The sequence below is a fragment of the Dicentrarchus labrax genome, unplaced genomic scaffold, assembly GCF_905237075.1.
Source record: "Dicentrarchus labrax unplaced genomic scaffold, dlabrax2021, whole genome shotgun sequence".
Classification (NCBI taxonomy): domain Eukaryota; kingdom Metazoa; phylum Chordata; class Actinopteri; family Moronidae; genus Dicentrarchus; species Dicentrarchus labrax.
In genome coordinates, this window is record NW_026136716.1 from 8,443,369 (window position 1) to 8,459,319 (window position 15,951).

At 39.1% G+C, this 15,951-nt stretch overlaps 2 protein-coding genes across 4 annotated transcripts in view; one reads left to right on the forward strand and one right to left on the reverse strand.

Annotated features, from left to right (window-relative positions):
* LOC127378842 (bile salt export pump) overlaps nt 1-5,467 on the reverse strand; it is a 19,589-nt gene extending 14,122 nt beyond the window's left edge. The window contains exons 1-14 of one of the 2 annotated variants that reach the window (XR_007888193.1): nt 5,280-5,467; nt 5,019-5,107; nt 4,884-4,902; nt 3,908-3,937; nt 3,771-3,822; nt 3,377-3,684; nt 3,172-3,259; nt 1,943-2,076; nt 1,685-1,856; nt 1,415-1,539; nt 1,158-1,332; nt 602-715; nt 373-483; nt 137-262 (exon numbers count right to left, since the gene is read on the reverse strand). Coding sequence is in view for 1 of the 2 variants with exons in the window: in XM_051428125.1 (XP_051284085.1) it covers nt 137-262; nt 373-483; nt 602-715; nt 1,158-1,332; nt 1,415-1,539; nt 1,685-1,856; nt 1,943-2,076; nt 3,172-3,259; nt 3,377-3,684; nt 3,771-3,822; nt 3,908-3,937; nt 4,884-4,902; nt 5,019-5,097 (1,533 nt within the window). In the remaining variant the exon portion in view is untranslated. The remainder of the gene's footprint in view (nt 1-136; nt 263-372; nt 484-601; nt 716-1,157; nt 1,333-1,414; nt 1,540-1,684; nt 1,857-1,942; nt 2,077-3,171; nt 3,260-3,376; nt 3,685-3,770; nt 3,823-3,907; nt 3,938-4,883; nt 4,903-5,018; nt 5,108-5,279) is intronic. The other variant, XM_051428125.1, reaches the window with a different exon arrangement.
* On the forward strand, nt 1,552-15,290 carry LOC127378845 (retinol dehydrogenase 7). Of its 2 annotated transcripts, XM_051428129.1 has the most exons (6): nt 1,552-1,592; nt 9,830-9,903; nt 13,109-13,423; nt 14,372-14,630; nt 14,726-14,889; nt 14,978-15,290. In XM_051428129.1, exons 1-6 carry the CDS (start codon nt 1,567-1,569, stop codon nt 15,199-15,201), a joined length of 1,062 nt encoding a protein of 353 aa, XP_051284089.1. In that variant the 5' UTR covers nt 1,552-1,566; the 3' UTR covers nt 15,202-15,290. The 2 variants fall into 2 exon arrangements, with proteins under 2 accessions (XP_051284089.1, XP_051284090.1); XM_051428130.1 differs by lacking the exons at nt 1,552-1,592; nt 9,830-9,903 and adding an exon at nt 10,900-11,057.
* The last annotated feature ends 661 nt before the right edge of the window (nt 15,291-15,951 follow it).

Here is a 15,951-nt window from a genome sequence, read left to right on the forward strand (position 1 = left end):
AATGACTAGAATAAAGCTTTAAAGGAAGGAGGCGGCAGCTACAGTGTGTCGAGGGAATCTTCAATCTCAGGAGTTGACAAAAGGGACCACCGATAGAAGAATCACAGTGCATTTCATAAGAACACGTCAAACCTACCATGCCCTCTTTAGGGTCGTAGAAGCGCTGGATGAGCTGAATAGCAGTACTCTTCCCAGCTCCACTCGGACCGACGAAGGCTGTGGTCTCCCCTGACTTCACTGCAACACTGAGCTGGTCCAGGATCTGAGTAGAGATCACACGACACAATGGCAAAAGAGAAGCAGAAAACTGTTTCCGGAAATCGAATTCAACCCTCAGTTATATATGATAACAAATGTAAATCTCGTAAGTACCTTGACTTCAGGTCTGGATGGGTAGTAGAAGGACACATTATGAAACTCAATATCTCCCTTGACCCTGTCGAGCTTGTATCCAGCCTCAGATAGACAATCAATCTCCGGCTCCTGACCGTGACACATTTGAAAAATGAGACTTGTCAGTAAGAGGCAGTGGTTTCCTTTGAAAACATTGTACCTTGTAAGGATCAAATAAGTGCAGTATTATAACATCCAGCATTCTCACTCTGTCGATAGTCTCAAAGATGATGGTAGCAGCTCCACGGCCTGCAGCGAACGCCTCCAGACATGGGGAGGCCTGCCCCAAATTCATGGCTGCTATCAGAACACCAAAGAACACCTGGAATGACGAGGTCAGTATATTAAAGCTGCAAAACCTTTCTTGGCCTGCGCAGAACACTAGTAACAAGGTACCACGCTGCACATACAAATGAGTGTTTTTCAGTGTAACAGATTTTAAATTGCACAGGATAAAATTTGTGAAATTCATCATGTGATTCTCTTTGAGGTTTTATATCCAAGCAGCACTGTTATGTTTTTTCTTGTTCTGTCCATGTAAGTGAAAACTGAATAAAAGAAAGGGGGAATTCAAAGGATGCTTGTAAGATATGAAACATCAAGGGTCTTGTAAAAACTTCCAATCCCAAAATTAAACCAAATGTTAAAATCCAACAAGAAAAGGCTTGTGATTATGGGCAGGAAGAGTACAATTTTCAGTATTAGTTGTACTAAACCAAAAAGGCAAATACATGCATATTTTGTCAACATTGTAAGTGTGATACCTGCAGTAGTGTTCCTGGTGTGTACTCCTTTGCATCCACCACCAGACTGGAGCCATACCAGAAGGCCAGACCATAGCACAGAAAGATGATCAGCCACATATATCCAGTGAAAAAGCCCATGATCAGACCCTTCCTGATGCCCCAGCGCTGCGCTGAGATCAAGTTCCTGTCGTACCTGCAGAGGAGGAGAGGAGCTCACCTCAGCTGCATTTGAATAGGAAAAAGTAGATCTTCAACTTTCTTCTTGCAAATGTTACCTTTGCACTTCTTTTAGCTCTCCACCAAAAGCCGACACAGTCCTGATGGAGGAGAGGACCTCGTCAGCTACAGCTCCAGCTTTGGCGTAGGCCTGCAGCTCCATCCCCGTTAGCTTGGCCACAAACTAGAGGGAGAACAGAGCAAAGTGAAGATGATGGAGCAGACAAGAGAAAGAAGGTAAGTGAAGATAAGTCAAGAGAATACAAATTAAGAGTAGTTGAGTCAAAAAAAGCCAACAAGCCGACACATAAAGCCAGGAGAAGTCTCACCAGGGCCATCAGACCAGCTCCAATACCAATCAGTGGACTCGCTGCGACAATGACGAGCGTTAACTTCCATCCTTTCACAAAGCCAATGCAGAAGCCACACACGAAGGTGGTGAAGCGCTGCAAAAAAATGGCAACTTGATCCGCAATGGCGTCGTTGATCTTGTTGATATCACTGTAATACAGATATAACCACTGTGACACACACACACACACCGATACTCCGACAAACAGAAATCACTCAATCATGGTCCCACTCACTCTGACATCCGAGTGTTGAGCTCCCCTACGGAGGTGCAGTCGAACCAGCCGATCTCCATCCTCATCACTTTGCTGAAGTACATCCTCCTGATGAGCTGAATCTGCCGGGCAGCGGCCGTCACCCACAGGGAGATCTTTCAGTTGTAAGAGAGAGGTTATACTTGTTCGTTGTTAGATATAAAAGCAAGCAGGGCAGGAGGATGGTATCAGGACCCTGACCTCTGAACTCCTTGAAGTTTAAAGGGGCACTACATCCACTACATTCAAGCACTCAGTCTCAGAAGACACTTTTTTTTTCTTCTGTGGATCTCGAGCTTTGTCAAGGCGGAGGAAATAACACCGGCTATGTCATTGTGATGTCACCAGCGTCTCAGCTTGGGATTGGACGAATCAAGTTTTTACAAAAAGTCTTTATTTCAAACTGGAACCATGTGGATTTGGAAAAAAGATGTGATCAATTATCAATCATGGTAGTTCTAATGAGGAAACACTATTGAGTGGCATTCTGGGAAATTAAGGATCCAACATTTATTGAAGTTTGACCCACATTAGCGACTAAAAGTCAGTGTATCTCAGCCTCTCCTGCTTTCATTTTGACCATTCCTTTTTTTAATCTGTCTCTTGCAACCCAACTTTATGAGTGTAATACTAAATCTCGAAACCATTTATAAACCTATAGTAGTATTCAAACCAGTTTACTAAAGGGCCCAGAAAGTCCCATCCAGTTCTCCAGTGTGTCTCGTTATATGTTGCGGTTGACTGGTTTGAATGCAGCACTGAGATCCAATACACATCCAATATACTGAGAGATTTAACCACTGTCTGCAGACTGACTGGAAAACATCCAAGCAAATGCTCCTGGCCCAGAAGGTGTTCAGTTGTTCATAAAAAAAGCTTTTTCAATGATTTTACTCATAAATGGTTTGATATTGGCTTGTAATTGTTAATTAGTGGGGTGTCTGGATTGTTAAGAAAGGCTTAATGAAGCCAGATTTCAGGCCTTTGGGAAATATCCTGAGAGAGGAGAAGAGTTGACTATTTGCAGAAGATCTATTGCCATGCAAATAACTTTTTTTGCTTATCCAGGCAGCATGAGGAAGATTTCACATGTTGCACAATTTTCATAGTGGATCAAATTGTGTCATACTGACTGACTTTAAGTGGAGGCAATGATGACACAGACTAATCTATTTTTGGATGCATGAAGACAATGACATTTTGAAACCAACCTGAAAGTATCCCAGCAAGAATACAGCTGCTCCGATTCCAACATAATAGAAGGCAAATTGTGTCATTTCGTATTCAATGTCGAGAATCCTGAAAGCAAGCAAAGATACAATAAATCAGTTAAACACAGATATGAACTTTTAATATCACATCTTACACTATAATCAGTGTTGAAAAAACCTCATTCATGTCCCACAACCCACTTACCCACACGACCTGCCCGGCAGCAGTGTCAGCATCTCCCATGTTGAATTGTTCATGAGGCTCCAGTCTGACTGGTTCGGCTTTGTGATCGAGCTGTGCGCTGCAGTGTAGTTCTTCTTCCACTGGATAGTGTTGTTCACACACTCCTTCCTGTCATCTTTTAGCTCGTTGAGCTCGATGTCGTACTCGATGAAGGTGTCAGTGAGCAGGCCGAACACCAGCAGCATGAGGGGCTGCGCAGAGCCGTGCAGCACCGCACAAACACTCCCTATCACCATCATCAGCACATCGTGGCAGGTGGCAAAACGGAACTGGATAGATATAGCACACATTAGGCAGACAAATCTGAAGCGGAGATGAAGAAAGAGGACGAGTGTGGCATAGAAAGGTATTTTACCAGCTGAAAGAAGCCGACCCTTATTGCTGGTTGATCCTCATTTGCCTGAACTCTGTTTGAAATACAAGGCCAGTCAGTTTTAATGTGAGGTGAATGTGACAAAGTATCCACAGCCCATGTTGTTATATTTGACTCACTTCTTATTGTCCTGGGAATTTGTCATGGTCCTGCATAGAAAAAAAACAGAGAGCTGCTGAACGTATCCTTTCTGAAACACTTTATAACAAGGCTACAGGACATGCTTAAGAAACGCATGAAGACTCCTGCTGCTCAGGATTAAGAACTGATCAAGTCAATTAGTTGATGCTTAGTAGATCAACTGTTGCTAATTCACAACTTACTTTATACATACAGTATACATCAACTTTTAATTTAAATGATGCTCCATTTAGAGCTCAGCACAGAAAACATCTTCACCAATTTGACAACACACGAACATCATTTAGAAAATTAAGAATGCAAACACACCGGATACAAAAAACAACCAAATACAGACATTTACTGTATCGCTTGCTTCTGTTTTCATGTGCTTTCTTAAGCTCTCATAAGTAATTAACTAGTCACAGATCAATTTATGATACATCCTGCATCAGCCCAAACATTAAACCATCAGGGCTTGTGCATTAGCATATGTTTTATATCCGTATTGTAAAGTGTTTATTCTCTGGTATAGCTGCACTGTTAAAGAATGAATATGTAGACTGAATAAACACATGTAAATAATAAGCCTGCATACATACACACATGCATATATACATACAAGTACTCATGGCCAATGTCATTGACCTCCACAGAGATATCTCTCTTTCTAGCAACTCAATTTCTTATGAATGGGGTGACTGAACAGCCAAGGTCCTTCCTGTTTAAAGGCAATAATATATTTTAGAAATCAAGCAGCTGCCTTCTCTCTTATTTTTCCTGCTGTTTTAAAAATTCTGGCTAGCTGGTGGCTACACTTTGTACTAAACTGATCCTTGCAGAACATCCATACTGACATCAAAAACAGTAAAAAAAAAAAAAAAAAACTCAGGTTGTGATTAAAAAGAAACATTTATGGATCAAGATAGATACACAGATAGTAACACATAAAATACAAAATTTAAAAAAACTTACATATAGGAGCCAGCCGGTTCTGCAACACAAGAATACAAAAGGCATTCAACTTATTAATTTACATTTTCATCATTTACATTGATAATTTTTGGTTGTGTCTTCACTGTCTAGAAATTAAACATAATCGTGCGTTACCTTCATCTGAGAAGTCATAGCTGTGGTTTTCCTGCCCCAGTTTTTTAATGCTTTGCAGTTTCACTGATCCAGTCGGCATGTTGACTCATCTTAGAAAAGCAAATAGAGAGTGAATTTCAGATGTCCAAAGCCAGAATAACTAGTGTTTGACATTATCTCAGAATTTAAATCCCACTTGACAGTTTATATTTTTAGCTAGTCTTCACTTTCAAGGAAAAATAAAAAATTATTTTGATTATGAAATTTAAATGAGACACCTACCTACACGTTTCCCTTTTTAAGAGAAAACTATCTTTCTTGTCCTTGATTGAAACTAATCATGGGTTCTAACAAAACCAGGCGAATTAAACCAGGAACAGCAGCAGTCCTGCTACTAATAAATCCACACATGCAGCTAGTCGTAGTTGTGGCAGCTCGTCACTTGGGTATAGGACGACACACTGTGTACCTTGGCAGCAATCCACGTGCTCTTATTGAACAGAATTGGGCTTGGTTGGAACTCGGGGTCAGAGTGTTTTGTTTGAGGGTAAGTGTCCTGTCGGTTTATGCTGCTGAAAAAGGTCAGTGACCTCGGCGGGCAAACACTTCACCTGCAGAGGCCCTGCACTGTTTCTGCATCCTCACTAGTTGAATGTGGCTGATGCATTCACACAGGTGTAAGCATTCAATTAAAAAACATAATGTAATCCTTTTGATGTAGTTTATGAATCATATGCTAATGTGCTCCTAGAGAAAAACAAATCTAATCCAGTTGTTTGTTTGGTGAGGATACCAGTACTATGGTACATTGGATTATTCGGTAGCTTGCCTGTCTGCATAATACTAATAAACTGCAAGCAGCATCAACCTAACTGTTCAACATTGACGAATGGTGTTTAGAGTGTTTGTACTGTAAAAAGGGCCTATTTGTTGAAGACTCGAAATGATTTGATGGACCCTGAGACTTCATGAGGTCTTGATTAGTGCAGGGATTAATAGGATTTAAGCAAAGACCAGAGGCTTTAGTGGACAATTCTTCAATTACTTTGATAGCAAGAGTGCTGTCCTTTAAATACAAGCTTGTGACAGCTTCAATGGACTAATAACAATAGCTCTACATGCAGTTTGCAGATCACTTGATTTAATGTATTTGCTTACAAATTGGATTAGTATACAGGGTTTTTATTGTATTACAAAATAAATCTCCACAGCCAGACATCCCAAGGTGATGAGAATGAAAATGAACGCTGTCAAAAGCAGCAACTTTTTTTCTGAAATCAAGTTTGAACCATCAAGGAAATCTAAAACTGGTCTAATGAACATAATGGACAGTTGAGCTAAAATTAAGTACTGTTGTCTGGGAAATCTCTGCAGACTGGGCTCCAGCTGTCAATATAAAGTAAATCTTTATGAAGTTTTGAATTCAGATGATCAAACCTAGAGTCATACTAAAACACTGACTGTGTGTTCTTATTAAAACACTGACTCTGTAATTCCTAGATATTACAGCTAAACTAAAGCAAACTGTTTTAATACTAACAACCGGTTGAAGGACATTTTGGACTTTTTGGAAATGAGTCCTGACTTTGACAAAGAATTTGATGGACGCTGCCGTTCAGAGGGTTATTCTACTTTAAAGCATAGTATCACAACTCTTGTGTATTAACTATGTGTGTTATGTCTGTGTGTGTTTGTATTAGTGTGTGGTTTTTCATGTTTGATTTATTCATCCAACTTCAAATCACTGATCAAAACCCACCTCTTCAGAACTGCTTTTAATGATTAATTTATTGTTGAGTGTTGTAGATATAGCTATATTTTCCTAGTGTGTTGTTTTTATTACCTTTTTCTTTTCCTTTTTAACTAATGTGAAGTGTCTTTGAGTTTCTTGAAAAGCACTCTATAAATTAAATGTATTATTATTATTATTATTTAGTAACAGTGCTGTGATTGCTGCTCTTCTTTTCGGCTCCTTAAACTATAAAGATGGAGATCCAATCCCAGGCTTTTAACTGTTAAAACATGTCATAATAGGGAGGCTTATAAGTAAAACTAAAGTATGACTGAAGCTGCGATCACACTGCAAAAATGTATCTGAAAATGTGATTAGGCCATAGCATTGCACACAAAATATGACCAGTAGCTTATGGTGGTCACTGACTCAATTTGCACACTTTATGGACTCCCTACTTTTGCTTCTGTTAAATTACGGTAAGGCATAAACAATAGTTGCCCCACTGTTCTGCAGAAGTTACACAGGCGCTTTAAAGCTAAAACATACAGTAGTTTTACTACTCGTGAGCAGGTGTTGTATGTTGACGTTCAAGCATTTTGTACTAGCGGTTGTTGCCCTCTTCCAGCTCGACTTCCTGGTCAGCTTCATGTCGTGTTTCACCTTGAATGCAACAACTAGTGGTATTAAAATACTGCACGTTTCAAATCAGACACAGACACACAAAGACACACATGAAATAAGAAAAGTGAAGGTTGATTGGTAATTCTCTGTTAACCTTTTGTGAAAGCGTATTAACCCTAAAAGACATTTCTGTTTATTCCTTTGTTTGAGAAACGTTGGCTGAAGGGAAATTGAAAATAAAATTAGGTTACAGATTGCTGTTGGTGCGTCACGAGTAACCCTCTTTGTTGGAGCTACATTGTGAGCCTAAGGAAAAGAGTAAGCACACTTTAAATTAACAACAAAATCTTATACTGAGGTTTTCTGCTGAAGGTTTGTGTATATCATTAAAGTTTTTAAAAAATGGAGTACAACAGGCCCATATTTTAGTTTTTAATCATTTGAGACTCACACAAAAACTTAATTTTCATCTCTAAATCCAACCCTTCCATTATGTATGAGAATATACTACTTGTGATTTATATGGTCATAAAACTGACTGATCGGGCTTCCACTCTCACACATGAAAACAACCGATTGCTCACTGGTGGTCGTGTGCTGTCGGTCACTCACTGCTGCCTTCAAATGCCGTCAGGAAACTACAAATACAAAGATTGTGAAAATTACACGCAAGGTTTCGGAGGAAGAAGACATGATAATATGTCAACTTAATTACTGGTAAAGGTGATTCACGTAGAACTCTCATCTTATCCATCACCTAGAAAGTCCAGGAGGAATCTGTTTATTCAGGTTGGAGACAGGGCAACTGTAATATTATTAGAAACATACCTTTTTAAACATCTTTTTAGTGATTCTTTATTATTATTGTTTCAGTTTGTCTTATTGTGAAAGCACACTGCAACTGTGTTTTAGAAAGAGCCATATAAATAAAGTTTATTACTTATATTACTGTGAATGTCATGCAAATTGAACTTAAAGTGAACTGTGCTGCCTCCAGTGCAGTCAGCAATACTGAAACTATGAAGTCCACACAAACAGTCCAAAAATAGTGTGAAATAAATGTCGCAATTTTCTATGTTCCCTGAGTAAGGTCAGGGGGGTTCAAAGGGTCAGAAAGCATTAACAACCAACTGTAAATTGCATGTAGGCCTATTTGGTTACTTTATTTTGTTTAGCAGCACTGTGTGAAGTATGTTGTATATTAAGAGTATTTTTCAAGAAGTGCTTGAAGGCATCGCCTGGACAACAGGAAATGAATTCCCAAACAACACTGCTGCCACCTTGTGGTAGAAATTTAAAATTCAAATGACCCTTGACACTCAGTGATAAGGTGATAAAGAAATATCTGTATTTATGGTGTTATGTCACTCGTACCAATAAACATTAACTATAACCTTCATTAGTAGACAGAAAGCACATACTCATATATAAGGGAATATATCCCCTCTGTGGGTATTGTTTAGATAGTTTAACATCCTGTTGTTGAACAGAGGCAGGATGTTTAATTATGTGCAAAATCACAGAAAGGAAGCAGATGGAGTAATTTACAGAGCGGAGGGTTGGTGGGTCTGATATCAGAGGCCTTAATAATGGCAGAGATACACACAACCACAAGACTTCATATAAGTTGTTTCAGTGTATATAAATCTGTGTCTGTTAGAGGGCACATTACCCATGTTACAGATTCTCAGTCTCTCTTTAGTCTACTTTTATACAAAGTACAGCAGCATTAAATTAACAGAAAAGAGTCAATTTCACAAAATAAAGAACAAAACTGCAACATTTTATATTTAACATAACAGGAAACACAACAATCACCAACCAGAAAAGGAGGAATTTAACAGTATTTATCCCTCGTAAATCTGATTAGATCAGCAGGCTCACTGAGATAACGAGAGGAAATAGGAAGCAACTTGTCCTCTCGGTGCCACAGACCTTTTTCACAGCAGCCATTTTGACATGAAATTATGAAATAGGCTTTGGTGTCAAATGCAGTGAAATTCAACACTAATTTTAATTAATTTTTAACAGATTGTTTTTTTTAAAAAAAAACAGAAAAAATAACACAATATATAATTTAATGATCTGTCATGGCCGCATTTTAGACTTTAGATTTGGATATTTAGAAATAATTTATTGATTTCAAATGTCAACTTTAGATATTTCTATTCAATGCTTTACTTATGTGCCACAATAATGTGTTTGAGTTAAAATATCTTCATTTGGGGGGCTTTTCCAAGCAAATATTGATACATGTGATTGCATTAAATCAGCGTGTATTTCTGCCACCCATAAAAAATGATTATTTCTTTAGCTCCGCCCCTGTAAGTAAGGCTCTGTTCCATTTAGTGTACCAGAGCCTTTCCAGTGAGTGTAACCATGTACAATAGCAGCACCCTGACTCTGATTGACCTGAATGGAACAGAACCTTAATTAGTATCATACCTAACACCTGTGTTTACTATTTCTGCTGAAGCACCAGAGCACTAGAGGGCTCTACACACAGACCACAACCAATACTGGGTGGAGAGACGAACCTGAAGCTAGAAGGTCAGTGAATATCGGACTTAAACTCATTAAATGGCCAGAAACACAACTCCAGTTCGACCATAACGTTGCTCTGTAGTTGCTGGACGTGTAGGAGCTCACACCTCGTTAGCTACAACTTCATAAGGTGGTACTGTGTGTCAGGTGGCTGCTTTAGCTTGTTTTGGAGTTCTTCTGCTCCCTAGTGGCTAAAAATGGAGGAATTCAGATTTAAATTTAATTATCAAGGGACGTTTCATTCCAAGGTGAGGCCATTAAATGCTAAATGTCAAGTTTTACAAAGTAAGAAAGTCACAAATGTCATTTAAATGTCACTTTGTAACGAGTGAGGCTTACATTTTGCCCGTCATGGTCCTCTGAAGTTGCAAAGGAAAACTTTCAACGACATTAAGACTTTGTTCATGCACATTTTTACCACAGAATATAATATAGTATAATCTAATTAGCAGTATAGCATATTAACATAATAGTACAGGCCTATGAAGGCTAGAGGGAAGGACCCCATAAGGGCTTTAACTTTTAAGATACCCCTACTGGAGGTAGAACCAAGCACAACAATGTGTTTTATATTAGTAGTAGTTTTAGTATTAATACTGTATTTTATATTAGTAGTAGTATTAGTATTAATACTGTATTTTCTCTATGCATCAAGATATTATCTGTTTTTTCAGACACGTAGAGGAACATCTTGTCCACTTTCACACCAAATCTAGAATTAATCAGAGTTTGCATTATGAAATTAATATGAGTTCAGCTGTATCAGTGAATTATTTTTATACAACAATCAATTTCTTATATGGGAGACCTTTATTGAATATAAAATAGTTGTACTGTGTTGTACCTCTAGTCTATATGATATAGTAGTAATATAGTATAACGTAATGTACAGCATATATATATAGTACAATAATAAATATATGAATCAGTCCAGGAGAGAGAGACTGTTTTAATTAAGCATGCAGCTATTCGTGCTGCGGCCGGCAGGTGGCGCCTGTTGCCTCGTTGTGGAGATCATATGACCATATATTTATATGTTGCTGCTACTCTTCTATTGGTGGGAGTGTGTCCTGTTTCACGGAGAACTTTACACTCATCGACTGCTATAGAAAGTGTGTGATAACCGGCTGAGACCGTCCAGGAAGAGCTCTGCACTGCAGGTTGGGTCCTACATCTCCTGTCTTATTCACACAGTTAGAGAGAAACCTTTAAAGGGATGTTGTATACGTTTGTTTTATTAGGGGTTTCTTCATTAACATAAGGCATTATAGCTTGTGTTACAGCTATTATTACAGCTAGGAGCGACAGGAGAACAGTTGTTTGTTTGGTATTTAAGCTCTTGTAGGCCACTCCATCAGAGGTGTATGGAGGATTGCAAGATTTAAATCTGTTAATCGGGTAAAGAAACTTCGGGTTAGTGAACTTTAAAGTCAGTATAGCTCTCAATAACATGCCTGTTTGTTATCAGTCTGGTTGTGCAATGTGGCATCAACGTTATCAGAGCCAGAGGGTTCACCACGTATTGACATTAAAATGTCTTTTTAAAGTCGTTAGACAGGTTTCTTCCTCCACTATAGTTGTTTATATATGTAACTAACTGTGCACTGTAAAATAAAACTGTTACAAGTTAAAGTCATGCATTTAAAGTGTTACTGATGTACAAGTATGTAAGTATAATCAGGGAAATGTACTTAAAGTATTAAAAGTATTCATGCAGTAAATGTTATTGTTGTGCTATTATATATTATATCTGTAGATTATTACTCTTGCATTAATGTAAAAGTAGAATTTTACTGTTGTAGCTGGTTGAAATCTAAGTGTTTTATAGGGCTGCAACAAATGATTATTTAGTTTGTAGAAATTAGGACAATACTGAGAAATACAGTTATAATTACTCAGAGCCTGAAGTGACACAGTGTTTGTTTTATTCAACCACCAGTCCAAACCTCAGAAAAAAATACATATGAATTAAGATAATAACAGTAATTGAAATATTCCAAGGAAAAGCAGCAAATCCTCACATTTATTAACCTGGAACCTTTGAAATGTTTTTGCATGAGAAATGATATTTATTAATTTTTTGTCAATCGATTAATCGACTAATTGTTTCAGCTGTAAATTTTTTTATATGTTTTGTATGCAAGAATCTTAATTAGTAAAGTAGGTTGTATCTAAAAGCTGTCAAATAATTGTAGTGGAGTAGAAGCATAAAGTGGCATGAGAAGAAAATAATCAAGTAAAGTACAAGTACTCCAAATATGCCCTTAAGTACACTACCTGCATAAATATACTTAATAATGTTGCTTCTTTTGATACTGATAATACTCTTACTATGATTACACTGCCATGGAGAATTTGTTTCCATCTCAGTCCACATTGCTAATACAGTAAAGATAACTCTTATAATAATACTTTTACTGAAAGCCGCTACAAGGAACTTGTTGATTGTGGCGACCCCTGTGGACAAAAGCGGTAGTGTTTCTACGATCGCGTCTGTATTAAATTAATTTCATAACCGATTAAAACCTCTTGTTGTTGGTTTAAGCAAAGGATCCGAACACTTTTGCCACCACTTATTGAAGTGAAACACCCCCTTTTATTGTTATAGTATTATTTGATATTACTGGATTGTTAATATTAATACATTAATGTAGTAGTAGTAGATGTTAAATGGACCTGTACTTGTATAGCGCCTTTCTCGTCTTCCGACCACTCAAAGCGCTTTTACACTACGTGCCACATTCACCCTTTCACACACATTCACTCAGTGATGGCAAAGTCCAAAGTCCATCCAACAGAAACTATCTCATTCATACACATTCACACACCAATGCACGGCATCGGGAGCAATTTGGGGTTCAGTATCTTGCTCAAGGATACTTCGACATGTGGCACCAGGAGCCGGGGATCGAACCTTCCACAACCTTCCGTTTAAGGAACGACCCGCTCTGCCTTTGAGCCACAGCCGCCCACAAATGTTGAATGGAGAATAGAAAGTGCAGAATAACAACAGAAGTAAGAAGGAAGACGTATAGTATTTCCTCTTAAAAGGAAATAAATGAAGTGTAGCTGCAGTGAGCTCGCTCAAACAACTCCCATGAGACCATCAGTATGTGTGTGTGTGTCTTCACATTGCACACACCGGGTTACTCACGTCAGTGTGGCTCAGTGTTGAGTAAAAAGTAACAGTTTTCCCTCTTTGTACGTACAGCCATGTACTTGTACCTCCTGGGGCTGGTGGTGTTCTACTACCTTTACCGCTGGGTCAGGGAGCTACCCAGGGTCCCCGACAAGGGCAGCAAGTATGTGTACATCACAGGCTGCGACTCTGGCTTTGGCAACCTCCTGGCCCGCCATCTGGACAAGCAGGGGTTCAGGGTGATCGCCTCTTGTTTCACCGAGAAGGGAGAAGAGGATCTGAAGAAGTCCTGCTCCAGCAACCTGATCACAACATACCTTGATGTTCGGTCTAAGGACAGCGTTGCCAAGGTTGCAGCGATGATCAAGGACAAAGTGGGGGAGCGCGGTGAGTGTTCTGTTTATTTTGTTGGTACAGACTGAAGTATCTCTACAACTATTGGACTGATTAGCATCAGATTTTGTTCATCCTTGACTTCATTGACTTTTTCTCTAGTTCTGCTATAAGGCTGACATTTGTGTTTTTAAGTGAAATGCCTCAACAACTATTAGATTCATAGAATTTAAAATTGGTCCAGACATTCATGTTCTCCTTAAGATGAATTGTTATTACTTCCGTGATCCTAACTCTTCATCTAGTACCATAATCAGGACAAAATTGTGTCCAATACTTTGTGTCGTTGGCAAATGTTAGAAATCTGACACTAAAATAAGAGCATGGTCACAGTCAGTAAACCTGCTTAGCTCCTGCATATCAGGGTTGTCATTATGAGCGTGTTAGCATGCTGATGTTAGTATTTAACTAATGCTATGTTCACACTGCAGGCAAAATGGCCCACATTTAAATCGCACATGTGACACTCATAAGTGTTTTTTTCATGACAGTGTGGCCACTTTTATATGTGGTCCAAATCAGATACAGGTCTGATTTTGCAGTGTGACCTCCTACCTGGTCTGGTATGGGCCACATTTAAAAACAGCCAAACAAACAAAAATCAGATCAACTGGTTTTCTTGCAGTAGGAGTTAAACAGCACCACATGATACATAACTAGCCATTATACTTCTGGCTCAATAACTACGTGTACCGTTTGTGCGGTTTTAATATAGATCAATGAGAAACAAAGGATCTAACCAGCACAGACACAGACTGAAGCCTGCCAACACCCAACTTATTACACACATCGGAAATTTATTTTGCATGTATTGACATGTTTTGAATTTCCTCTCCAGCAGCAGTGGGCTCAAACTTCAAGACTCTGCTCGTTGAAGGAACTTGACAGGGTAAAATTTGGTTTCATTTAATTGAGTGGCTGTCCTCTGTGTAATCCTCCTAGGCTTATGGGCTGTGGTGAACAATGCAGGCGTGTCCGTTCCCTCCGCCCCGTGTGATTGGCTGACCATAGATGACTACAAGTCCATGCTGGACGTGAACCTGAATGGAGTGATCGCGGTGACCCTGAGCGTCCTGCCGCTAATTAAGAAGGCCAGGGGGAGAGTGGTGAATGTAGCCAGTGTGTTTGGGAGGATCAGTGTTACAGGGGGCCCGTACACTATCTCCAAGTACGGCGTGGAGGCCTTCAATGATAGCCTCAGGTGAAACATTAACTCACACAATCAGTTACTTCTTAGTGTGTCAAAGATTTCATGGTCTGCACGAAAGCACTGATCAAATTAAATGTTTCTCTTAGGTTAAATATGGCACCTTTCGGAGTCAAAGTCCTCTGCATCGAGCCAGGCTTCTTCAAAACAAACGTGACTGATGTTGGTATCCTGACCAAGAATGTCAATATGGTTTGGGAGAGAATGCCCCAGGAGGTCAGAGACGACTATGGAAATGAATTTCTACAGAAGTGTAAGTTTGGATAATCTTTTTTTTTCTTCATTAAGACGTCTGTTTTTAATTTCCCGCATTTATTTATTCCACTAATTTTCCCTCCTAGCGTTGGCGGTGTTGTCAGACAAAGTTGCAAAGATCAGTGATGGAGACCTGATGAAGGTGGTCAGCTGTATGGAGCACGCTGTATCCGCTGTCCGGCCCCGAACCCGCTACTCCCCAGGCTGGGACGCCAAGTTTTTCTGGCTGCCACTGTCCTATATGCCGACGTGTGTGACTGATTACATTATAAGCAAAGAAGCCATTCCTATAGCCAAGCAGAACCAATAAATTTGTATCCATGAATGCACATCTTATGCATGTTTTAAACAACTGACAGGCTTTGTGTAGCAAACAATAAATACTACAGTTTAAAGAAATACTTTGTCTGTATCCCTTCTCTGAATATTTTCTATAGAAGTGCTTTTGTCACAGGCCGTTATAATGTGGGAATTTTCAAGGCCACCTTATCTAGATAGTGCTTTATTCAGACTAACGGCCTTGATGATAGGCATGTGTGAAAGGTTAAAGAGCAATAAAAATGCGGCCTGCAGGGCTACGTTTGTTTCTGTTGTTCACTTTCTGGAAATCCACCTTGAAAATGCACAATAATATAAAGGACTGTAATGACGTCTTAAATGGTGGTTAACATTTGAACGTGAACAGTAAGGTAATATCTACTCGTGCACCTTCTACAAAGTTGTGTATGTCATTGATATTTCATGGCTTAAGATGTTTAACAAGTTATCTGCCAGTCTTGAAAGGTCAAAAGCACTTTCCTCAAATTACTGTAAAAAGGGGGAAAGTAAAGAGTGTAAAATTAAATTGACTAAAGTCTGCAAGATTTGCTCTCTCCTGTTGTAGGCAGTAATGTTTTTGTATGGGATTGAATGCTTTCAATAATTGTAACACACCTATGAAGTGGGATTGTTGTGACTGGACAGTGCTGCAAGAGGCTGATCAATTGTTTTTGTAGAGTTTCAGTGAGCACCATCAAACCTGTAGCAAACACTCAAACTCATTTCATAAATGGGACATTGT

Bases quoted from the DNA above. Each gene is read 5' to 3' on its own strand.
- LOC127378845 (XM_051428129.1), top strand. From the start codon at position 1,567: ATGATGGAGCAGACAAGAGAAAGAAG. The intron at 13,424-14,371 runs GTGAGTGTTCTG...TAATCCTCCTAG, and splicing joins GGACAAAGTGGGGGAGCGCG to GCTTATGGGCTGTGGTGAAC. The intron at 14,631-14,725 runs GTGAAACATTAA...TGTTTCTCTTAG, and splicing joins GCCTTCAATGATAGCCTCAG to GTTAAATATGGCACCTTTCG.